The 27,434-nt window shown below is 34.2% G+C and overlaps 1 protein-coding gene across 2 annotated transcripts in view; it reads left to right on the top strand.

Annotated features, from left to right (window-relative positions):
- LRR (capping protein regulator and myosin 1 linker 1 leucine rich repeat protein) overlaps positions 1–27,434 on the top strand; it is a 917,109-nt gene that overhangs the window by 203,515 nt on the left and 686,160 nt on the right. For both annotated transcript variants that reach the window (XM_090401192.1, XM_090401191.1), the window contains exon 10: positions 12,042–12,136. In XM_090401192.1, the coding sequence (XP_090257318.1) occupies positions 12,042–12,136 (95 nt within the window). The remainder of the gene's footprint in view (positions 1–12,041; positions 12,137–27,434) is intronic.

The following is a 27,434-nucleotide window of genomic DNA, read 5'->3' as shown; positions in this document are numbered from 1 at the left end:
GCATGACTCATCGTGGTAGGAGCACTATTCCACTACAACTCACCATTTCTCTTACTTAATCATTTAACTATGCAACACTACCACCATCAAGGCACACAGACAATCTACTCTTTAAAAAAATAAAAATAAAAAAAAACTTGCATGTTCAAGGAATATATTTTATTCTTTGAATACCTTTACTTCTTAAGTAGGTACACAATTGTAACAGTATTATCCTAAGCCGATTTTCACAGCTCACAATATAAATCAGCTTAGTATAATTAAATCTGTGAAAATTTTACATAATGCAGATTCTTTTTAATACTGTTATTTAAAAAATACAGTTATCTTGCAAAGACTGGATCATGTGATTGAGTGCATTCTGAAAAGTGACTCTGGCTCCCTATCAAGTGCCACTTACTTTCTTGTTTTCATGAATTTTATTGTCCTCCCTGTTAAATTATTGTTCATGGGTAATTTATATAACTTCACCCTTCATTATGAAGGGCAAAGTTATATAAATATGAAGTTATATTGCTTTAGTATCCCATAATGCAATGCACATATCCTTATGGACCAAGCGAAAAAAAATTTCAATGGCTAGGCAATTGATGTGAAGTAATTAGCCTCTATATGCAAGTAATCCAGTTGTGAAATGACTACACAAGCAAACTTTGTTTGCTTACACTTGGATGAAGGATGAAACCAAGAATATAATTTTTTGGCATCTTTAATGTATTGTATAACCAAGTGAAACTAGTTTCAACATCTTTTGCTAATCCAGAGTATTTTAGTAATAAGGTATGACACCTTTTGGCTACTTGCATATGTAAATATGACTTCATAATTTCTTCAACCTTGGTATCACTTCTGGGTCTGGTTCCCACTGATGGCATCTTGGATTTTGGTAGTATAAGTACCTTTGTTTTCTGTGAACATTTGTTTTTCACTTTGAGTTTATTTTACTGGTGCTAGTGATGGTTTTGCCCCTGCTAGCACTGTTTTTTTTTTAAGTAAATATTAAGATTGCTGGTAATGCAGTTAATATCTACATTACAGGATTACTTTTGGCTGTATCATGGCCACCATTTTATAGTAGCTCAAGTGGAGCACTTGTTGGTAGTGTAAAATTATTTCTATATCATGGGATTATTTAATTCTCAGGCTGATCACCGAAAGGTTTTTTTTTTTTTTTCTCTTAAAACAAGTGCAGAGGATTCAGTCTTTTTTTTTTCCACCTGAGATAATGGTACCAATTTCTCCAAGGGTGCGAACTCTAGGAATTCAAATTCCAAGATGTGAGATGGGTGACAAAGGTTTTAAAAGAGATAGTTGGTACTAATGAGATTTATTCTTTCACCCCTATATGGCAGAGGGAAATATTTAATTGTAGTTAAATCTATTGGTTCCACATCTGTAAATAAACTATTACAGGGTTTTACTTTTGAAGGCAACACAGTAATTCCTGTAATGTTGGGAAGCTAGAGTAAAACAGTAAAAATTGAAAGATTTCCAATGGAATATATAGAGAACAGCAATGAAATTCTTATACAGACATCCTTGAAATGGGATAAAATTAGTAACATATGAAAGGGTTTAGCAGGTAAAGATTCATACTGGTTTTCTGGTAAGGTCACCTTCACAATGCATATGAAGATGCCCCTACCAAATTTTGTTAACATCAGTACAACCTGAGCTATGGTAAACTATCCCAGAGTACAGAGGCAGTGCCTGTGTTGTGGTTCATACGATCACTTGGGTGGCAACTGCTCCAAATCTAAATGTTTCTGAATTCTAAAATCTAAATTCATTAATAAATTAATTTATTCATATTTCGCACACTAGCATTCACTACTTCCACATTCTCCAGAACACCTTCACTATCTTTCTTTACATTAATATTCATCACTTCATTTGCATGGACACTCATTTCTTGCAGATGCACATGAAAAATTATGATGACATGCTCTCTCTCTCTCTCTCTCTCTCTCTCGCTTTTGTACCATAATCCATTCACTCTTGACAGTGAATACATAGCACATATCTACATCATACAAAATCCCTCATGATAAACTCAGTGAACAAGGAAGCCTTGGCTGCCATTTTCTATGTTCACATCAATGAAAAAATGCTTTCTAGATGATATCCATATTAAATTTCTGAAACACACACACACACACACTCTCTCTCTCAACTTCACAGTCTGAAGTAAATAAGATATAATCAAAAATAATTACTAATATTTACTAAAATAACACTTATCTGTCAGATACGTGCAACACTGCTACTACTTTATGAATAATTTACAACTTGAAAAGTAATGTAATGGTATTCTTAAATAATTTTTCTATTCATAAGAAAGTATGCACCATAATTTTTTTAAATAAAATATCTACATAAAGAAGGCAATTATTTACATAATGAAAAAAATAAAATAAAAGTGAATTAAAGAAAATTCTTAGAAAATAAAGTGAAATATAAATAAAAAATTGAAATATATGCTCATAGCAAGCACAAGAAATTTTCCAAGCTGATTAGCTGCTCCATAATCCACCAATGTATTCCTGACATGTCCAGATGAATCAACTGATCAACATTGGTTCATTGGATAAGCCTCTCCCTATAGGTATTTACTAAGCCAATGCAGACAGCCACTGTTTCTTTTATTATTATTATCTGAGATCTCCATGGAGTCAAGGACTCATCATGGCAGGCCATACATTACCCACACTAAATGACTAAACAAACACACGTAATAACCACAGTAATAAGTTTTAATAAGTAAATATTTCATCCTAAATATCTTAGGACATCATCAGTACAGTTAATTCAAACAATACTAGGAATAACATACAGTTAGGGTGCATGATTACAATGGAATCCCAATATGTGTGCAGTAGCATGTATAGAATTAAATTAAAATATATCTGGAGGGGGAAAAGATTACATTAAAATAAGATAACACATATAAAAATTATTTTACAAAATTTTGTATGACAATTTCCCATACTTTAGGAATAGCAAGAACGTCATTACGGTTTAGATTTGGTCTGTGAAGTAAGGCTTCAGCGCTTTCTTTATATAAATGTTCATGTTTATATAAAGATCTGTGTAGAAGTTTGGTCTTTTCCCAATGGATCCTATGGTTTGGGTTTTCAACTTCGTGTTGTGCGAGGCCAGATTTCTGCGGTTTGATAAATGGATATGGCCTTGATGTTCCGAAATGCATTTATGAACAGATCTACCTATCTGTCCATAATAAGACAATTTACAGGAGCATGGAACCTCGTACACACCAGGTAGCATCAGAGGTGAGAGTTTGTCTTTAGGAGAAAGTACCAAGTTATAAATCTTATAGTTATAACAAGTTGATTGGTTTGTAGAACCAATAAAACAACCTGCTTGTTCAACCAGTAGAACAGGCAGGATTCCATAAAGGCTTTAACACATATTCATACAGTAAAACAAATAACAGAAAAAGCAGAAGAAACCAATTGCCTCTCTCTGTTTAGCCTTCATTGATTATGAAAAATCGTTTGATTCCATCAAAACTAATGCAATAATCAAAGCACTCCAGAATCAGGGAGTTCCTGGAGAATATATGGACCTCCTCCAGGCAATATACCTCACTGCAACAATCCAACTTCACACGAGTAGCAATAAAATATCATTTGAAAAAGGTGTCTGACAAGGAGACTCTCCATCACCCAAAATCTTTACAGCAGTCCTTCAAGAAATATTTAATAATATAAACTGGACAAACCTTGGTATAAAAATTAATAACAGAAACTTAACACACCTAAGATATGCAGATGATATCATAATTTTTGCAAACACTCCAGAAGACCTTAATATAACGATAGAAGACCTATTGTAAACGTATTGTTTATTTTGGCCTATATGTAATATCTCTATCTTTATTCTATTCCTAATTCTTTATAGCTTTACTCTAATGTTTTTCTCTTTTAACCTTACTCACTTACTCGACTGTGTTTTATGTTTATCCACCTTCTGTATTTATTAGCCATATGCCAATGAACACTGAAAATTTATTTGTAAGACTGCGCCATCAGTATATCAAATATTCGGCATAAGACTCAGTAAAACTTCCGGTAGATCTTTCTCTCTCTCCAACTGGCGTAAATTCCGTCAACAAAGTTTACATAAACAGTTGTAGTTCGTAAGTAACTAAACTGCGCTTTATTGCCTTAATTGTTTCCCGCTCACAAGTCCGATTTTATTTATGAACAGTGCAGTTGAAAAATAAAGAATCAGGCAGCACTTTTTTAACAAATAAATAAAACATATTTATTTAGATTAAATTGAAATATACATGAATCAAGACAGGAGACAGGGAGATTGCTTTCTCTACCCATCTATAAAATCTTTAGCATGCGATTAAAACCCTTTCACTTCAACACTAAATAATTTCTTTAACTCAAAAACTTATTTACTCTCTGCTTACAAATTCAACTTATTAAACTTCTAGTTTACTCGCAAAGAGGTTAGCTAACTCTCTGTTAAGTTATTTTTACAGATCTTGTATCAACTTCTAACATGCCAATTGACTCTCTTATGGACACTTCCCAAAAACTAATTCTTAACAGTTCATATACAATATATCTCCTACATTATAAGAGAAAATATACAAAACGATATAACTTGCAGAGGCTCTGTATCACACATTCAATCAAGAGTCTTTTACTAAAGTCTTTATGGCTTTTCTTTCATCTCGAGTTTTAGGCTTCCTTCAGGAGTGTCTTGCTACAGCGGTATCACTTTGGGATATTAGTGAGCTTTTTGACTGCAACCTGCGGTACTCAAATAGCACATATACAAGAAGTTTTAGCATACGGCAAATTCTCCTCTGGATCCTTACTTTGGGAACTTCTGCTTCCAATTGCCGCCACTTCTGCTACTAATCGCCGATGACTGCAACTGCCGCCAACTGGCTCTGGCTCTTCTCGGTAACAGTGCTTCACCTTTGCTCTTTAGGCACTTGGATCTCGACTCTCCTCTTTGTAAGTGGGGCCTTGCCTTTCCTTCTTTACTGCCACTGCTCTGATTCGGACTCCGCATATAGTCTCAGCTTGCTTCCACTCTGGTTCCAACTGCCTCTAGTTCTGACTTCTGATGACTCTCTCTCTTTACGTCTGGAAGCCCCTTATGCTCCGCTCAGTCTCCTTTTATTTTGTGATCTTGGGCCTTGCACTAAGGGTAGTAATCCCGAAGAATTTCAGCATGACTCTTTCATCTTCGCTTTAGTGTAACCCGCTCTTTGTTCTCCTCCATGCAATCTTTTGATCATATTTTGCCATGCGCGAAAACTTGTCTCTAAAACTAGTAGACCTCTTTGATACTTTGCTTCTCCTTTCAGGCCAGAAACTTCTCTAAACCTAGCGGCACTCTTGGATACTAACTTTAAATGTGTTAGTGCAGAGCTTGTAAGCAACTCTTATATACAAAACTAGTAAACAACTTTTTCTGCTCTCTTACACATAACTATATACAAAGTTCTCTGATGAGAAAGGATTGCCTTTGTTTTTGATGTTAAAACAGTAAATACATTCACTTCCCACTGGGTTAACTACATTAATATTTTGCAAAATATACATAGAAACAAACAAGGTTATTTACAGTTCTCATGGGACTTGACCTATGTAAAAAATCAATGTAAAGCGCTTTGATATTTTTAAGCTGCATTGAGTTTTTACACTATATCATGAAAGCCGAAAAGTCAGTCTAAAAATAAACAGAGAAAAAACTAAAATCATGTTTAATCATTTTGTAACACTAAAAAACATAATAATAGAAAACAATTTCTTGGAAAGAGTCTCTTCATATACATACTTAGGTCATCTCATTGATCTAAACTATGGACTCCAAAAGGAAACAAATAGGAGAGTTCAACTTGCCTGGAGTACATTCAGAAAATTGAAAAGCATTTTTCAAAACAGTGATGTCCCACTCTGTTTAAAAAGGAAGACATTTAACCAGTGTATACTTCCAGTCATCTCATATGGTTGTGAAACTTGGTCGTTAACAAAAGCTGGCAAATAAACTAACAACAACTCAAAGAAAAATGGAGAGGTTGATGCTGGGCATCACATTAAAAGATAAGAAATGAAACACCTGGATAAGAAACCAAACTTGCATCACTGATATCATTCTTCACCATGAGCGACTAAAATGGAAATGGGCCGGACATCTATCTAGAAGAGAAGATGAGCGATGGACCACCATACTAACGAACTGGATTCCAAAAGAAGGGAAACGAGGCTGAGGACGTCCTAAAAGAAGGTGGAGTGATGAATTATCAAATTTTGTTTGGGAAAATTGGTCAACCATTGCCAAGAACAGGGAAAGGTGGAAAGAACTGCAGGAGACCTTCGTCCAGCAGTGGACAGAAAATTACTAAAAAGAAGTTCAGAGATGCCTTTGACATTAGATATGGGAATCCTATGGGCTTGTTCTTGTCTAGGTTGATGTGTGGTGAAGTGACTGATGATTTTTTGAGTTGTTTTAAGATTGTATACATTTAATATGGCTGTAGTTTTGATTATTTACAATTCTTGGTTTAGAGATTCTTCAGAGGAGCAGAATCTATGTGCTCTGGTTACTAATGATTTAATGATACCAAATTTTTGAGATGGATGATGAATAGAAGAATTGTAAATGTAGTGACCTGAAAATGTTGGCTTGCGATAGACAGAAGTGGAGATGGAACCATCTTCTTTTCTTTGGATGTGTAAATCCAGAAAGGAGACACCCTGTGGATATTCTTTTTCTAGTGTAAATTTGATGCGAGGATGAAGAAGGTTTATTTTATCTAGAAACAGGTGTAGTTTTTGTTCAGAATGACCCCCAGACACCAATGACGTCATTGATATACCAGATTTTTGGTTTGGGTTTAAACGTGAACATTTTTTCTTCAAGATATTCTAGAAACAGGTTTGCTAAGTTTGGTAATAAGGGAGACCCCATTGCTGTTCCTTCCTCTTGCTTGTAATTTTTTTCTTTCCAAGTGAAGTAACCAGACTTAATAACAGATTTGAATAATTCAACAATATCAGATGGAAATTTTTGAGTTAACAAGTCTACCGTTTCCTTATGTGGAATATTAGTGAAGAGGGAGACAATGTCGAAGCTAATTAGCATGTCAGTTTCCAACAGTTGAATGCCTTTTATTTTTGCGTGAAACTCTGTGGAATTTTTAATTGATGAGGCTGAATGGCCTATGTGAGGATGGAGAAGGTTAGATAAAAATCTTAATAACTTGTAAGTCTGGCTGTTAATAGAATCCACGACGGTTCTGAGTGGAACGTTATTCTTGTGAAGTTTAGGTAAACCGTATATTCTAGGAGGCCTAGCATGGTATGTCCTCATTCAAACTAGATGCACTAACCACTTCAACAGCTGAAAACTTCTCTATGTGATAAAAATCTAGCTCTAGCCTTTTCTTAACGATGCATAAACTTAACTTGTATGGAAGCTCCCCCCGTGTTCTCTCCTCACCTTCCATATAAATTGTCTGTGGAAATGCTAGTGGTGGTGGTGATGGGTGGTAGATGGCTTTGGTGTAGTTAGTGGAAGCAGAGAGTTGTAGAGTAGATGCCCTCCCTTGATGAGTCTTTGGACTTCCTGGAGGCGTCACATAATAATAATAATGAAAAATTTCTTTGGATGATATACTATAACACCCATTCAGAAGTTTATAGAACTATATCATATTACCCCTCTTTCTCCTGTTTATCAGTGTCTGCAGATCACATGTTCTTAGTCAGTCTCCAGAATCTACATTTCATAATCCCAATATAATCTTTGTAACTCTACTTTGTACCCTTTCTACAGCTTCTTTATCCTCTCCAAAGCCAGAAGACCCAATCTGTGCACAGTATTCAAGGTACAGTTGCATCAAGACTTTGTAAAGAAGCAAAACTGACTTCCTTATCCTTACATGTCAATGTTTGTTTAAGCATCACAATTATCTTCTGAGTTGTATTTACAATTTTTGCTATGTAACCTTTGAAGTTCAAATTCTTGTTCACTATAACTTTAAGATCCTTAGCCCCATCAGTTTCTTGTAACATAATCCCACTAATATGCCATTGGAAAATCTCATCACACCAAAGTTTATAACTTTACACTTGTTAATTGAATTGACAGCCATTATTATTATTGTTTTTATTTTATTCACATAATTGATACACAGTCAAAACAAGATATCATTTAAACAACAATTTGACTGGTGATACAGAACAATTCAGATTCTACCCAAGAATCTAAGAATAGTCCGTCAGGTTACTTCGTAAAATATGGACTGTTCCAAGTAATGCTGTTTTTTGTAGGTCGTATGGGTCATTTCTTTGATGTTTAATTGCTGTAAATAGTTGGACAGCTTCTTTGAAGTTGCACCAAGTGCACCGATAACTATTGGGATGACTTGAGTGTGTTTAAGCCACAGCTAGCCAACTTCAATTGCCAGATCTCGATATTTAGTAATTTTTTCCAGTTCTTTGTTGTTATTGTTGTTATCACTGGGTACTGCGATATCAATAATCCAAACCTGTCGATATTCGATAATTGTGATGTCAGGCCTATTATGTTCCAAATACCGATCAGTTTGTATTCTAAAGTCCCAGAGAATTTTTGCTGTTTTGTTTTACAGTATTGTCTTCATTTTCTGCTGCCACCAGTAATCAGAAGTAGTAAAGCCATATTTTTTGCATACATGAAAATGAATTATTTTGTCCACTTGATCATTGGCGGTATTTATAGTCAGATTGAGCTATCTTGCTGCAGGCACTGATTAGATGTTTTACAGTCTCATCTTTCTGATTGCATAATCTGCATTTGCTGTTATTATTGATGTTCAAAATTTTTGTTTTCATTGCATTAGTTTGTAATGCCTGTTCTTGGGCTGCTAGAATAAATCCTTCTGTTTCTTTTTTAATATATCCATATTATAGCATTGCCATGTCTTGTACACGTCAATTTTGTCCACAGCATCTCAAAGAAATTGGCCATGCAAGGGTTTATTTTCCCAGCGCACTTATTGGTTATTTTGTTTCTTTTTTGCAATCGGATTTGTTTCCTGTTGCTTTTAGAAGGCCCTCTTGTGTAATTGAATGAAGCATTGACTCAGAGCTATTGTCGATGTAACTTCTTAAACTAATTTCTTCTTCTTTTACAGTCTGTCTCACTTACAACAGATTCTGTCACCTATTCTCCTCCTTGGTAGGTACAACCGGTCAACATCACTTCGTGGATATAATGCATGATGCATAGTCATTAATTTTCTTGTTTTGCAGTCCAGTTTGTCCAGGTCTTCTTTTGTCCAATCTATTATGCCAACTGTGTGTCTGATTAGTGGCATAGCCCAAGAATTCATTGCTCTAATTGTTGTTAATCCATTTAATTTTGTTTTCAGAATATTTCTAACTCTTTTGATGTATCCTGATGCTGCCTGTTGTTTAACTTTCGAGTGGAGAATATCACTGGCTTCTTATATTCCTAGGTATTTATAGTGTTCGTCAGATGAAATTGCTTTTATATATTTTCTTGATCAAAATTAAAATTGCTAGTGTCATTAATTTTTCCTCATTTAATAGATGAAATTGTGCTTTTATCTAAACCAAATTTAATTTTGATGTCCTGACTCAAAATACGAACTGTGTTCAGTTAAAGAATCTATTTGCTGGGTCGATTTTCCATATAACTTCAAGCCATCCATATACAGTAGATGGGTAATTTTAATATTACATATAGGAATTTCATATCGAAGTTTGTTTTCTTTTAGAGTCACCTACAGTTCCAGTCTGTTCAAATTATTATTTTTTAAGTGCTATATATTTGTAGCATTCCGGATTGCCCTGTCTATCTTTGCATCATCAATTGAACAACTTCTGTTGTCCTTCCCAGTATCATTAATATATAGATTGTACAACAGTATATACATTAATGGTTAGTTATTTATATTTTGCAAACAAATTTCTTTTCTTCTCCTTTTAAATTTTTAATTATGCCCATTATAAATGAACATGTTTATCTAGAGTTTATAGAATCACATGTAATTTGCTCCACCCCAGCATTTTATTGGGCACACACACATACACACACTCACACATATATATATATATATATAATATCACACCTCAAAATTATTAGTAATTCATTTGCTTCTAATGAAAGTACTTCTATTTGCACATGTATTTTTATCTACCTTATATTTGTCAATCGTTCTAACATTGCTTATGTCTCATTAATGATCGTTCACATATTTACTCCTTTTAGTAATTTAAATATACCAAGCTAGGTAGGATTCTCCTTAATTATTGTTTTCTAATATAACCTGAAACAAACACATCCCTTCTCTCAGCTGATATGCAAACAGGAAGTAGGAGAGGAAACATCTTGTCTCACTGCAAGGTCGAGATCAGTCCAAGAAGTTTTTTCTCGCCCTGACATGAATGTATCTGAGCTGCTGAAAGAATCAGTTCCTTTTCATGCTCCCTGACAGTTGTCATAACATAGTCATTTAATCACTTCTCATCAACCCTTTGGTCAGCATTCCATGACCAAATGAAGAATTTTAAGGCTTAGTGTCCTCCCAAAAACATATGTACTGTTTAGTGTGTGTAGCCAGAATTTTTCAAGAATTCAATATCACAGATACAATCTTCAAACCCCAAACCAAACTACAAGGTCTTAATTCAGGGAAACTTAAATGTCCTTCACTGAAAAGGATCAGGGTCTGGTCTACAAAAAATCTGATGGGGGAAAGACCAATATTTCCCACCTCTGCCCTTTCATAAAGTTTTGAAAATTTAACTTTATTTTAAAACACAAATGTTTTGTACTTCAGGGAAGAAAAATGTATGAGAAATAATATAAAATTTTATTATCTATTTGGTAAAAATCAAAAGTACCAATTAAAAAAAAAAGTAATAATAATAATAAAAAATATGACTATTTTTCTTATTTTTCTTTAGGAGTACCCCTTTTTAAGGGGTATTCCTAAAGAAAAATAGGCAAAATAGCCATAAAAATTGATATTAATTTAGAGGAGTAGCATGGAAAATTTTCCAGAAATAATATTTATAAAAAGAATCCCTTAAATTTTACTTTGTGTGCTTTCTACATAGTGAATGAATATGATTTAATTATAGTTCATCTCTTTACAGTGCAATGCAATTATCATTTCATTTTGCATATATTTTTATTTCTGGTTTGTTCACATTCAACATACAATTTTGATTCTTCTTTCATTTTTTCCACCGCATTAAGTTGCTATCACCTGGGTCAGGTTTCCTGGTTTGCGTCCTTCCTACATATAGGATATGCGTAATTGCAGTGCACTTTATTTCGGTCAGTCTAACCATAAGTTTGTGTAGTGCAACCCATTGGATGTCAGCTGTAAATGAGTTAATTCTACTGCTGTAACTTATTTACAGCTATATTTACAATACAAATTCTTCATTTTGTATTGTAAATCATAGTATATATATAATAATTTCTCAATTACCCGACCACAGCAGGAAAGCAATTTGTTGATTAGATAATTGAAGGATTGGATAACTGAAGGTAAAGAAAGTTACATGGTGCTGTACCAGAAGTCTGACACACTGACCCAATCAAGGGTTTGTTAATTGAAAGTCAGATAATTGAGAAAACACTGTCATTTAGGAAATCAAGAAAATGAGACCTCTAAACATATCGTGGGATTTAATATCTCTAGATTTTTTTTTTTTTAATAATTTTTCCAGGATTTTCTCAGACAAAATGCAGTTCTTTACATAAGAAAATTTCTGTAAAGAGATAGAAATTCATTGCAAATAAATTGGTTAAAGTAAATTTGTATTGTCATTCTTGCTTCATCATTTTATTTTAGCATAATAATGACTGCTTAAGTTGAAATGTATATATAAAAGCTGCCTGGAAACTGAAGTGTCTTTTATTCATTACAGTTTTGAAAATTTTACAGTATTAAATATATGAAAATTAATTATTTAAAGCTCATTATTCAAATAATTTATATTTTTAAATCTGTAATCTTATTATAGGGATTTTGCTCATAAACTTTCATTAGCACTCATATCTAATGCAAATACACCTCTCCATACCTTAGATCTTTCCAGTAATCTAATTGAAGACAAGGGTAAGATTACAATTTATTCTTTCATCTTTTCTTAGTGAAATAAATTTGGTTTGTAATAGTTTTTAAATCCTGAATATTTCATTTTTGTTGTAAACACTTTCTAAATTAGTGATGAAACAATTTATATAATAACACTACAAATTGCATTACTTCATATAGTAAATTACATAAAACATCTCCATAACACAATTGGGAGAATGATGAGATATTGTACTCTCCAGTTGGAAAACCTGAGTTCGATTCTCATCATTGTGAGAGGAATCTTTATATGGTCTTTTTCATTTGAAGGTGAATTAGCTGCTCAGATACAGAGATGGCAGGTTTTTTCCCTCACTTAATATTGGGGTTTTCACCCTGCATACAGGCCAACCAGGTAGCGAATGTGCAATTCTCCTCCTCCTTCCTGTCATGGATTAGGCCAGGTGACCTGTTCCGGTCTCATGCCATCTCTTTTTTGGTCTTCCGATTCTTCTTTTTCCACTCATTTTATGTTTGTATAATATTTTCAGTAGTCTGCTGTTGTCCATTCAATTTAAATGTTCTATCCATTTTTGTTTATACTGTTTTATGTAGTAATTAATTGATTTTATATTTAGGGATTGTAAAATTTCTTCATTTGTTTTATGGTCCCACTTGGTATATCCAGCTGTTTTTCTGAGAAATTTCATTTCTGCTATTTGAATTCATTTTTCATCTATTCTCTTTATGGTCCATGTTTCATTTCCTTATAGTAGAGTTGGTTTTGACAAGACATTATATAATCTGATTCTAGTGTGTTTTTTTACTAGGGATGGCTTAAACATATTATTTATTATGCCATTCCCTTTGACAAAGTTTGATATTTTAGCATCTATATCTTTATCTTCTTCATATAATAAATCACATCCCAAGTATTTGAAAGTATTCACTTGTTCTAATATTTTATTATCTATCACTATTTTACTTTTTGTTGGGTTTTCTTCTTTGAATGCCACTATTTTTGTTTTTTCTTTAGATATTGTCATATTATATTGTTTTGAGATATCATTTAATGATTTTAATAATCTTTGTAAATCATCTTCTGATGTAGCTGATACTATTTGATCATCTGCAAATAGTAGTGTATCTATCTTCATTTGTGGGGTTATTTGTATACCAAATGGGTTATACTGTTTCCAAATTGTTATAATTTTATTTATATCAGGCATGGGCAACCTTTCCTAGTTCAGGGGCCAAATTATCATTCTGTCTCTGAGTCAAGGGCCAGACCAAATTATTAAATAAAATAAATTAATACTAAATGAATGAAAACAAGTTGCTACTTCATATTTCATTTATTTATAATATAATGCTTTGGTATAAAGCTCTACATAGATTTTATAATACAATGAATGACATAACAATTTAATGTCAAGATTGGCCTTGTACTTCAACTACGAGACTATCAATATTGACGTTAATATTACTTAAGGATAATCGCATAGAATTTTCGAGGCTTTCGTCTGTTATTCTTGTCCGAACTTTTGATTTATTGTATTTCATCCTCGAAAAAAACTGTTCACACATATATGTGCTGCCGAAAAGACAAATGATTTTTCTTGAAAAGGCGCGTAAATTTGTGTATTTTTCTTCCACCAAATAAAATTTATAAAAAAAAATCCATCAAAGCAATGTTGTTAAATTGTGATTTTAGCACTAAATCTGCCTGAAGCTCAATAAGTTCCATCTGTAAGTTTTCTGGCACATTATTTACATCAGCATCCATCGGATGAGCAAATATAGCGAATGTGGAGTCTTTGTTTTTGAAGTCGGCAAACCTTGTATCAAATTGCTCTATTAGTGCCTTCAGTTCATTCCATAACAATTATAAGGGATATTTTTATGAGTTCCTAGAGTAGGAAAATGATAACAATTTTTAGCTCCTATCTGACTTTCCAACAATCTTAGTTTATATATATTACAAAAAAGCTTTGACATATCCATGCAGTTCATGAACCAATTGTCCTTGTTTTTGCAATTTAAGATTCAGTTCATTTAGGTATCCAGTGACATCTACAAGGAATGCTAAATCACACATCCACTCATCATCTTTTACTTGGTTAATTGTGTTTCCTTTTATGTCCATAAAATCTGCAATGGCTTGTCTCAGATCATAACATCGTTTTAACATTTTTACCATTACTCAACCACCTCACTTCACAATAATAAGACACATCTTCATAATCCGAAAATAGGTCTGCCAAATACTCCTTAAATTGGTGGTGATTAAGTGCACGTGACTTAATAAAGATAATACTGGCTACTACAACTACTACTACTACTACAATCGATTTTGCACATAGATTTTGTTGGTGGATAATGCAGTGAAAATTTGTTAAATTTTCCGGATGGATCTGTAGTTCTATTGCTCTTTCATGAACTATTCCAATAAATCCCTCCTGTGCACCAACCACTGCAAGTGCTCCATCAGTGCATATGCCAGATAGTGAACTCCATTTAAGCCCAAATCTCTCGAAGACTGTGTTGACTGTTTCAAATATATCTTCACCGGTAGTTGTTCCTTTTAACTGCCAAAGTGCCAATAATTCTTCTGTGATGTTGAAATTCACATCAACTCCTCGAATAAATATTGCTAGTTGTGCTGTATCGGAGGCATCGGTGCTGTCATCCAAAGCAATTGAAAATGCTTCCAATCTAGCAATCTTCTCTTTTAAACTTTTTTTTGATATCATCAGCCATAAATTCTATCCGTTGGACAACAGTACGTCTCGACAAACGAATATTCTTGAAGTCTTTTTTCTTTTCAGGACATATTATACTTACAACATCCAGCAGACATTCTTTGATAAATTCTCCTTCACCAAATGACTTAGAATGCTTAGCGATTTTTTCGCTTACCACAAAGCTGGCTTTGGCAATGCTGTGGTGCTGCGTTCTTTGCTTGTTGAACATTTGCTGCATTCTTTGCTTGTTGAACATTTGCTGCTGGGTATCCAAGTTCTTCTTCAACTTCTGTATTTCATCTTTTCATAGTTGTCCATCAATTTTTGGGTTATCCGCATGTCTCTTCAAGCTGTATTCTTTGTTGACGGATACAGATTCGTTGCACAGCAAACATACAGGCAAACCTTTATTCAGAATAAAATAATAATCCTCCATCCAGTTGTCTTGAAATTGATGATTCTCTGCATCTAATTTTCTTTTTTTTTGCAATAACCCCTGACATTGTCCCAAATTTATAAGCGATATTCAGAACTGACAAACAAAACTGTCTTCTACACCGCAGGCACTGAACAGAACACAACATCAATGCAGGCACCGAACAGAACATAACATCAATGCAGGCACTGAACAAAGCACAACACCAACACAAATACCGAACTGAACACGTTCACACATGCCACTAGTCAAAGTGAGAAAGAGACCTTGGTCGAAGAAAACATAGTGTGTTTTGCGCAAGTCATATGACGTCAGCTTAATATGAGTTAGTAGAACACACACCATGTTTTCTCCCACCATGAATCAGACAAACTTTGCTGAAATAGATTAGGGCCGGATCCGGCCAATAGGCCGGGGGCTGCCCATATGTGATTTATATATATATATTGAAAAGCAAAGGTGAGAGGCTACATCCTTGTCATATTCCTCTTGATATATCTTTCCATTCTGAGATATGTTCTAGTTTAACTCCTATTTTATTTCCTGTATATATATTTCTTGAATGGATTGCAAAAGTTGGTTTGGTATATTTAAATTGGTTAATATTTTAAACAATTTTTGTCTACTGATTTTGTCAAAGGCTTTTTCATAATCAATAAAGGCCAGATTTGTTTCTTTTTGAAATGCTCTTCTCTTTTCTATTAATAATTTTAAAGTAAAAATTGGATCCATGCAGAATCGGCCTTTTGGAAACCGTTTTGTTCTTCTAGTAGTTTTTCCACTACAATACTATTTAGCTTCTCTTTTAATATTCCTGCATATATTTTATATCTTATATTTAGTAGACTAATTCCACTATAGTTATTGTAATCATCTTTATTTCCCTTTTTATAGATTGGGATAACCAGTGCTTTTTTCCAAGAGTTAGGGAGTTTTTTTCCAGGCATCCAAACCATATTAAAAAATTTCAGAAGTCTTTCATTAAATTTTTCATCTGTATTTTTGTATAGTTCTATATTTATATTGTCTTATTATTATTACCCAAGACCCCATGGAGTCAAAGACTCATCTTGGAGGTCCTCCCAGATGAATCTTCTCCTGGTGCTTTCCTATTTTCCAAGTGGGGGAAAATTCCCTCACCGGAGTGTGACTGTGGACTCCTGAACCAATCAAGCCGTCATATTTCCACTGAGTGCAGTCTTTGCACATATATAGGTCAAGAAGCGACTTCCTGGAGGCGACACCATCTGTTATAGACTGGATTAGAGAACTTGATCTTAACTTATAAGTGCTTTGTCCACAAAGTGTAACTACCTATGTTTTATTTTAATTGTTTGTCATTTACCTTTTACATATTTGTATTGATTTATGTACATGCACTTTTATAACTGTATGCAGATTGCCATACGATAAATAAATAATTCCTATTTTTCATCTTCTTTATTGTATTTTTCAGTTCTAACATTGTGATAATTTCTGTTAGGTCATTCTTTGTTTTATAAAACTTTAATTTCATTGTTCTCATCTGTCCAGAGATTTTGGAAATAGGTCACCCATTTTTCTAAATCTATTGTTTGTATTTTTATCTTTTCTTTTATTTCTTTATTCATGTATTTTATTACTTTATAGATTTTTGGTGGCTTAAATATATTCTTTTCTAGTTCTGTGATGAAACTGTTTCAAGTTTCTCTATGTTTTTTCCTTACTTTTTGTTTTGCAATTGCACTGTTCCTTTTATACTCTATTTCTGCTTCTATTTTGGAATTTAGCCATTTCTGCTAACTGTCCTTCATTTTTGAAATTAGGATTCTACAACCGTGTTAGAATAACTCTTTTTATTATCCCGACGTTTCAATCATCTGGAGCATACATAAATGTACAATACAAGCTGCATTACATTTCAAACCGTAAGCTAGAGACACAATGATTTGATCACATGTTACTCACTGGCATGACCTCTAGTGAAAAAAAAATAATAAATAAAAAAAAAATAAAATAAAAAAATTACATCAAGCTAATTTAATTGTTGATTACATGAATAAACATTCTTGCTTATATTCTTGCTTTCCTTCCAGTAACAGTGATGTCCTATTTCTATTATTACAATTGTTATTTTTGATTTAAAAAAAAAAAATTACAGCATGTCCTATTTTTCAGTATTAAAGTTGTCATTATAGATTTAGTATCCTGGATTTTCTAGAGTCCTGTTTATAGTTGTTCTTAGAGAGGAAGGATTCATGGGATGAATATATGCCTTCCATATGTATGGGATTTTTAGACCATCATTATTGCTTAGATTGGGGTATTGATAATGATCTCACAAGCTTCCTTAAATTTGCGTTCATACCATGTTTTGGTGATGTAGACAACTAGTGCTTTTCCAGTCAATTCTATATAAGGTGTTCAGAGCATGATCAGAAAGGCCAGCTTCACCATAATTATTATATTTGATGTGTCGTTTATGTTCTTTTTGTCTGATCAGAATTGTGCGTCCTGTTTCTCCTATGTATGGTGTGTTGCAGGTGCAGTAAATACGGTATACTCCAGAGTGGGCCAGCGGAGAGAGAGGGTCTTTGGATGAGTTGAGTAAGCTTTTTAATTTTGTAGGAGGTTTAAAGGTGGCTTTGAGGTTGTATTTTTGTAGTACTCTGTTTATTTTGTATAATTTTTATTTATTTATTTATTTATTTTATTTATTTATTATTTTTTTCACTAGAGGTCATGCCAGTGAGTAACATGTGATCAAATCATTGTTTCTGTAGCTTATGGTTTGAAATGTAACACAGCTTGTATTGTATATTTATGTATGCTCCAGATGATGATCTTGATATGAAGATCGAAATGTCGGGATAATAAAAAGAGTTATTCTAGCACAGTTGTAGAATCCATAATTTCAAAAACGAATGCTGATTACCATGTAACACTAAAAGAAAGGTGGTAATTGTCCTTTTTTGTTTTTATTATATTTTATATTTCTTCGTTCCAGTCTCATAGTCCTCTATTTCTAATCCATTTGCGCTTTATTCCTAAGCTTTCTGTTGTTGCTTTTGTGAGAATTTGTTTCAAATTTTCCCATTCCTCTTGTATGTTACTTGATTCATGTGTGGTTTCTATTTTTAAGTTTGTGCATTTTTGATATTGTTGTCTAACCTCAGGATCCTGTAATGAAGAAATTTTGTAAGTGGGTTGTAAAAATGCATAAGAATTTACATATATTTGTAACAATACATAAGAATTTATTTTATATATTTTTAGTCCTTTGGTTTAAACTAAATTTTCCTGATACCATATAATGATCAGAGTTTAATTCAAAGCCTCGATATGCTCTTACATCTAAAATTTGCGATAATATAGTCAGTTACTGATTTGTATCCTCTGGCTGACAAAGTATATTTATGTATTTCCTTGTGTTTAAACACTGAATTCATTATTCTCATATTATAAATGACAAAATCTCACAGTCTGTGATCGTTTTGATAAAGTGTCTTTGTCAAATTTACCTATGTTTGTTTTGTATTTTTTGTTTCCAATTCTGGCATTTAAATCTCCTTTCAATAGTAAATAGTCAGTTTTGTTTGTTTTATCTATGGCACTCTGTAGTTCTTTATAAAATATATGAGGGTTGTTTGAAAAGTTTGGTAAAAAAATAAGTTAAACACATTTTTTGGAAAAAATCACCTTTATTTCTCAACATAGTCTCCGTTGAGGTCTACAAATTCGGTCCAAGTTTTCAATTTTTTCATCCCATCTAAGAAGTAGGATTTGTCAAATTGTGCAAAATAGTCATTGACAGCCTTGATGACATCCTCGTTTGAAGAAACGTTTTTCCCACCAAGCCGAATTTTTATGTTTGGGAACAAGAAGTCACACGGGGCCAAGTATGGCAAATACGATGGATGTGGAACCATTTAGAACCTCAATTCATGCAATTTTGCCATTGCGACAGCCAATGTGTGGGACGGTGCATGTCTTAATGAAAGAGCACTTTTTTGTTCACCAATCTTGGCCGTTTTTTCTTCAGTTCTTCTTTTAAACAGTCCAACAATGATGCATAATAGACTCCTGTTATTGTCTTATCCTTTTCCAAATAGTCTATCATGATAATTCCTTGGGAATCCCAAAAACCAGTGGCCATCACATTCCCTGCTGACAAAACTGTCTTCGCTTTTTTTGGTGATCTTTCACCGGGCATTGTCCATGTTTTGACTGCTGCTTGGACTCAGGTGTGTGTGTAGCATTGGATCCATATTTCTTCTACAGTCACAAATCGATGCAAAAAATCCTGCGAATTGCAATTAAACAACACCAAACACTGCATTGAAATGTCTTTTCACGTGCATTTTTGATCGACAGTCAACAGTAGTGGCCCCCATCACACACACAGCTTTTTCATATGCAATTTTTCGTGCAGGATATTATACACCCATTCACTTGAGATGTCTACAATCTCGGCAATCTCACACACTTTCACTCGGCAGTCTTCCATTATGATGCCATGGATTTTGTCAATCATTTCCTTCGTAGTGACCTCAGTCAAGCATCCTGAGCACACCTCAACTTCGATAGATTTAAGACCACTTTTAAACTCATTTATCCAAAAATAAATAGTCTTTAATGCTGGTGCAGAGTCCCCATGAACTGCATCTAACTCGGCTTTGATCTGCGCAGCCGTCCACTTCTTCAAATAAAAGTGTTTTATCACTGCACAAAACTGGTTTTTCTCCATTTTTATGAAAAATGTAAACATGGTCATTTTAAATGTTTGTCAAATGAGAACTACATGTCGCATATGGCTAAACTTTTGCAAGGGGTCATGAAAAAGATGATACATGCTGACACTGGTATCAATGAACGAATTGTGTTGCCGTCTGTTGGAAATTTACCAAACTTTTCAAATGACCCTCATATTACTGTCTTCTTGTTTTACCTCTTCTGGCACATATGCACCAATTATTGTTATGTGGCCTCTTAATGTCTTGAGTCTAATTTCTTTTAGTCTTTCATTCAAATAGTTATAATATACAATATTGTTCTTTAGAGATTTATGCACCATAATCATTATACCTGCTTTTGCTCTTTCTTCTTTTTTTTACCCCACTGTAGATTTGTATATAGTTGTTTGTTTCTTTTGTACTTTTTTGATTTTTTCTTTGTTTCTGTTATTACATATCTTTATGTTAGCTTGGTTTAGTTGTTTATCAAGTTCAAATATGCAGTTACCTTATTAAATATAGAGTAAGCAAATATATGTTTATCAAATATGCAGTTAACAAACAAAATTATTATTAATGGACAGTAGATCGCCTGATGTTTAGATGGTAGATAGTGACAGTGTGTAGATGAAAGATTAATGGGTTTGGGATTGGGACCCCAGCAAATAGTGGGTTTTTTGTTTGGAGTGTCCTCCTGTGATGAACCTTGGAGGTGCCATGTAATAATAATAATATATATATATATATTATCTCAATTTATGTTCCCTCTGAAATAATGCTTCACGATAAATTGATTAAACAGGCTTCTTTTTAGTGATGTCTTGTTACTCTCAAATAATCAACTTGATGCACTGAGGTTTTATTGTGTGTGTGATAACATGGTCAACAGCAACAGGAACTTTGTCCCTACACTACATGCACAATGGCTATAAGTGGTGTCTTTAATTCCCTGAATAACTACTTGGTGATGCTATCTCATTGCAACCTCCTGTTGTCACAGAAGTTGCATTTCTATGTTTGCGTAGTGCCTGCGGGGTGGTTGCTTTCTGCCATGCTCCCTATTTAAACACATTGCCTCTAAGCATGTTTAGAAGCAAATATTGGCATAATAAATTGCATTTGAAAAAATTGGTGAAAGACAGTGAAGTGGCTCACAAAAGACTTGGATGCCTTGTTCAACCACTGCAATAATTGTAAGCCTATTAAAGATGTTAAAGGTATTGGTTAAAAACCAGCTATGTTTTTTTTTTTTTTTTTTTTTTAAAGAAGGAAAAAAAGCTTGTATTCACGGTAGTGTTATAAAGAAAATGGAAGTGACTGTTCAAATTGAGAATGACATGGTAGATACTCAAATGGCATTTCAAAACAAATCATTAAATTTGTTTAACTTTATGAAGAACCAGTTTGAAAGAGATTGACAAACATTTTGTGGCTACTCGTGAAAATATTTAAAACGTTTTAAAAAATGTTCTAAAATTTGCAGTGTTTGCATAATAGTCATCAATTGACTTTCCTACACTATAATGGAGCATGGTAAATGCTTTTGAATTTGGAGTTCAGTGCTGACAAAAGCAGTGCTGTTTTAGAAATGTCATGTAAAACTGTAATTATACGAGAAGAAAGCAGAGCACCTGGTTTAAAGGTAGCAAAGGATCATTTAACTTTTGCTGTTGTGCTGATATACATCTGTAGATTTGAAGTACAAGAATGTTCCAGATCAGAACTCAGGAGTAATATTATCTGGTATATTTATCAGAAATGAACTGATAAATATACCAGATTTTCAATGTTATGTGGAAATATTGGAGAGGCTCCAGAGAAGAGTGACTGAGACAATATCAGGACTAAAATGCTGGTTATGGAGTGAGCTTGAAGAAATGTAGATAGGAGGTAAAGAGGTGATATGAAGACTTTTAAGTTAGTCAGGGGATTTTATCAGATTAATCCAGAGGGTATTATAAAAAGAGTAGAAGGCAAGATGGGAAGAATCAGAAGCTATACCTAGAAGTTGTGTAACAGTGTGGTGAGGAGTAGATTGTTACGAGGAGTAGAAAATTGTCAGTGAATGGAATGCATTACTAGAATATGTTGTTAATGCATTGAGGGTTACGGATTTTAGGATTCAGTGAGTACTACATAATCACTGCCACCAACTAAAGGCAGAAAAGTTATGTCTTTAACTGAAATGCCCCTCTGACACTATAATCAAATCTAACACTCTTTGACGTCGAGTTCCTTCTGTCACATGCTGCTTGAGGAAATTGTTCTGCAACAGCTCAATAATTTATTTTCATTCTTCACATGAGATTCTATTGCTACCCAATCTATATTTGGATAATGAAAGTCTCCCATTATGATTACTCTTTTCGTGCTCATCTTTTCTATTTGGTGATGCATTTCTTCATCACTAGCAACTGATCCACGAGGTCTGTAACAACATTCCACTTTGTAGTTGATGTTGTTAGATTCCACCTCACACCAGATGGCTTCAGACTCACTGCCACATGAAATACTGTCAGTAATAGTACTACAATTATTGGTCTCCACTCTAATTGGATTTAAGTCTTCTGATATCATGAGCAGCATGCCCCTTCCTCTGGTATCCTCTCTATCCTTCCTAAACATACTGTACCCTTTACACTTGATACCAGTTAGTATGTCTGATTCTGATAACCAGGTCTCACTAATGAAGTGAGGTCCAAATCTGAGGTCCAAACAAATTGACTAAGCAACAAACTCTACCCCTTTGGCTCTGATACTCCTAGCATTCGTGTACAGACATAATAATCTACTTGCATGTTCTTTTGTATACTCTTGTCTGCAAGACTCTTGTTTCTCCATGAAAAAACCCTACCATCTTCTTATGAGACCAGCTATAACTTACCTTTGGTTGAAAAGTCCTTATAAAAATCCTTCATATCCTAGATGCGATTTGAACCTAGTTCTTTCCAACCAAAGAGCATTAAAACTGGTGACTAGCAGGTGGATTCTTTGAAGACAGCAGCAGATCAGAAGAATAATGAAATAATGCTCGAACAACTAAAAAAGCATCTCATAAGTGATACAGCAGAGGAGAGGGGAAAAAAGTGCAATGGAAGAGAAGGAAAAGTATGAGAGAGAACATAAGAGGGAGAGTCAGGAGAAAGTATTGTATATCGATTATGTGGGAGTGTGATAAAAGCCTGTTTCTAGGAGATGAAGATTAAGGATGCTGATGGAAGACAATGCTGTTAGAATGCAAAGAGGGGAAAGTGAAAGAATTGATAAGTGTGAGCAATTTGAAATGAGAAATACTATAAAAGAGTTACTGGAAGCATTCCAAAGCTGTGTGAGAGAGTAAAGTTGAATCTACTGTGACAGTATGATACGAATGAATTAAGAAGGGCAATAAATGCAAATTAATCACTTGCATGGGTTGTGCAGAGAAATGTTAAGCAGTTTGTAGATGTATGAAGTGAATATGATTGACTTTTATATGACTGATTGATTTCTCTTTAATGGATTTGAAAGTTCAGAGCAACCACACCTATTGTTGTGTGTGTGGGGGGGGGGAAGAAAGTAATAAGTGATGCAAGTTTGCGTGTGTATGTGTGTGAATGATCAGAAAATGCTGATTATAGTTTCTCACTGTCTTCAATTTAATGAGTTTATGTATATTAATACCAGAAATATCTTGGAATAAGGGTGTGGAATTTAGGAGTTTAGTAAGTTTAAGATGGCCAAAAAGTTGTAGGTTATATAATAATAATAATCCACAAATGATGGATTACATCCATCATTTGTGGATTATTATTATATTCATATTATTTTCATACATTCACACAATTATATTCATATTATATCCATAGTGTCATAAATGATGAATGGAATCCATTGCAGTTAGATTTTCCATAGACCCAAAGAAGGATAAGGATCCATTAGGTAGCCAGGTGACTAGAGCATCATTGTATGCCTTCTGTGATTCTCTAGATTTAAACTCTTATTTTTTTTGTGGGGAGGGGGGAGATGAAAATAGAAACACAAAATTGTATCAATACCAATTTGGATTTGCATCACATAAAAGTCAGTCCTAATAAATTAAAGCTAGATCAGGTGTAAGAACATAGAAAATAAATATCAAGAAAGTTGCAAAATATTCTAGCTATTAAAAAAGCTTAGAAATGGAGAAAACAGTACTGAAAAAGGAATCAGAGATGATAAGGTAAGTCAGCTTGTGCTCTTGGAGAATACAGAGAAAAATGTAAGGAAGTGAAGCAATGTGTAAAGCTAGCTAAACAGAAGTCATGAGAAGGCTTAGATAGATGTCTGGAATAATTACTTTGAAAGGTTGCTAAATGAAACAAGCAGTAAGAGCATGATGGCAGAAAACACTCAACAATAATACAACCAGGAATACATATCATCATCAAATTCCTGCCATGTACCTCAAGGGGTGCACAGGATATGATAGTACTACATGAAAAAAATTACATCATTACTAACTTCCTATCTACAATTTTCCTCCAAATCAGTCTGTTACTTGTCAAGGCTTCAACATTATCAGATCTTATATTTCTATCGTCTAAGGCACTTTGTACCGTATCAATCCATCTATATCTTGGTCTTCCTCTGGGTCGTTTTCCTGCCAACCTGGCAGAGAACACTTGTTTTGCTAATCTTTCCTCTCCCATTCTATTTAAGTGACCATACCACCTGAGATTAGCTCTGCTAACGCATTCCTGGATGCTGACAATGTCAAATTCTTTCCTAATATCCTCATTTTTAATATGATATTGCCATTGATGCCATCTGTTCACGCCTCTAATCTTTCTCAGGACTCGCATATCTGCGATCTCTAGTCATTGGTCAAGTGTTTTACTTCTGACCCAGCTCTCAGATCCATAAGTTAAAACTGGTTTGAACGCTGTCTTGTATACAGCTAATTTAGTGTTCCGACTAATTTCTCTCTTATTCCATATGAATTTATTCAATTGACTTCCTACCATACCAGCTTTGCTGATTCTGTTGTCTATTTCTATATTTAATTTACCATCTTCAGTAAAAATCGTGCCTAAGTAGCTGAAATATTTCACTTGTTCCACAGGTTCTCCATTCACAACACAGTTGACATTTTCAATGATTCTGCCTATTTTCATTGTCTTTGTCTTTTTATTATTATTATTATTATTATTATTACTACGGGCTACTCCAGGGAGTCCTTAGACTCATCGAGGGAGGCCCTAAACATCATGTTCACACAACTGTTCAACATTCTCACAGTATCTATCATACCTTGCCTTGAACTCGCTCACTGTCATAGCACCCACAACAGACTCTGGCAGCTTATTCTGCTCATTTACCACTCTAAAAGTAAAGAACCCAGCTCTAACACCCCTGCTAACCACGCTCTTGCCCAGCTTCCATGGGTGTCCCCTAGTTCTCCCACCACCAGTCCTGATCTCAAAAATATCCTCTGAATTAATCCTATAGAATCCTTTTAGCAATTTGAATGTCTCAATCATATCTCCCCTTTTCCGCCTATTGACTAGTTTCTGCAACCCACAAATCTTCAACCTGTTCTCATATGGTTCATTCCATAGACCTGCTATCATCTTAGTCACTCGCCTCTGGATCCTCTCCACCTCCTCCCCATCAAGAAGGAACCAAGGTGACCAAATCTGGACACAGTAGTCGAGATGAGGTCTTATCAGGGATCGGTACAGAGGTACAATAACTTGCTTGTCTCTGCTCGTCAAGGTATTTTTCAACAACCAAGTGAGTTGATGAGCTGATTTAGCTACTTTCGCAATGTGCCCCCTAAACTTCATCTCCCTATCCACCAACACTCCCAAGTCAACTTATTACTGACCTTCATGCCATATCTATTACAACAGCTATTCAATTTAGTCAGAGAATCTTGCAAACTTGTAGCGGATTTATTTAGAAGTATAACACCATCCGCATAAAGCAAAGAGCTGACATTAACATCTCCAATTTTGATATCATGTTTAATACCACTTTCCTTCATAATGTGATCCATGTAGATAATGAATAACAGAGGGGATAATGTACATCATGTGTCTCACACCAGATTTAACATTAAACCATCTTCCTGTACTTCCTTCAATTCTAACTGCTGACTTACAACTCAAATAAAGACTACGTATTGCTTGATATAATGCCCCATTGACACCATATAACTGTAGCGTATTGAATAGCTTCTCTCTTGGCACCTTGTCATATGCCTTTTCCAAATCGACAAAACTTAAATACAGATCTCTGTAATATTCCCATGCTTTCTCAACTATTTGTCGTAAAATGAAAATCTGATCCTGACAGCCTCTATTTGGCCTGAATCCAGCTTGTTCTTCACCAAGCTTTTCTTCCACAATTCTTCTCAACCGTTTCTCAAGTATACTTGCATAGATCTTGCCAGGAACACTCAGTAGGGAAATACCTCTATAATTCTCACATTCAGTTTTATTTCCCTTTTTATATATGGGTACTATGAGAGCTCTACTCCAATCATCGGGAATTCGTCCCTCTGTCCAGGCTTTCTGAACTATGCAGTGCAGCCACTGTAAGACTTTTATACCACCATACTTCAGCATTTCTGATTGCATATCATCTACTCCTGCTGCCTTTCCACATTTCAAACCTTTGATAGCTTTTTCTACTTCAAGTATGGATATGTATTTCTGACTGCATGCCTGATCAGTGTTTTTTACCACTGCGCTGTCATCACTGCATGTTTCATTTAGCAGTTTTTCAAAGTAATTACTCTATACTTCAAGGATATCTTTTTCTCTAGTTTTCATGTCACCTTTATCTCTAACTCCTTTTATAGCACTCTTTCCTCCATTCCTAAGCTTCAACAACCTCCAGAATATTTTGCCACCTTCTTGATATTTATTTTCTATATTCTTGCCAAAGTCCTCCCATGACTTTTGGCTAGTTTTACACAGTGTTTAGCATTTTTGCATTTGTCTCCGTATTCTCTACGAGAACAAGCTGACTTATTTGACAGGAACTTTTGATATACTTTCTTCTTTTCCTTCACTGCCTCTTTAACTTCCTGTGTCCACCAGGGAGTTCTGATTTTTTTATCCTTGCAGACAACCTCACCACATGCCTCTCTGGCAGAATCAATCAATGTTTCCTTCAGAGTTTGCCACTGAATCTCCAAGGTTTGATTCCTGTTCTCAAACTCTTTCATTTTTTCTTCAATAATCTTTGTGTATTTTAGTCTACAATTCACATCTGAGAGCTGCTCAACTTTTATTCGCTTTAAAACTTTCTTACATGTTATTCTTTTCAATAACATGTAAGAAATTCAATTTTATCCTGCTCAAGACTAAATAGTGATCACTTCCAATTTCAAATCCTCTGTACACTCTAGTGTCCTGCACCAGGGAGAAAACATCACTATCAACAATAACATAGTCAGTGAGACTTTTCTTATTCTTTGA

The sequence above is a fragment of the Typopeltis vanoorti genome, chromosome 12 (genome assembly GCF_054136105.1).
Source record: "Typopeltis vanoorti isolate ZY-2024b chromosome 12, IOZ_Tvanoo_1.0, whole genome shotgun sequence".
Taxonomy (NCBI): domain Eukaryota; kingdom Metazoa; phylum Arthropoda; class Arachnida; order Uropygi; family Thelyphonidae; genus Typopeltis; species Typopeltis vanoorti.
This window is presented reverse-complemented; position numbering and strand designations above follow the sequence as displayed.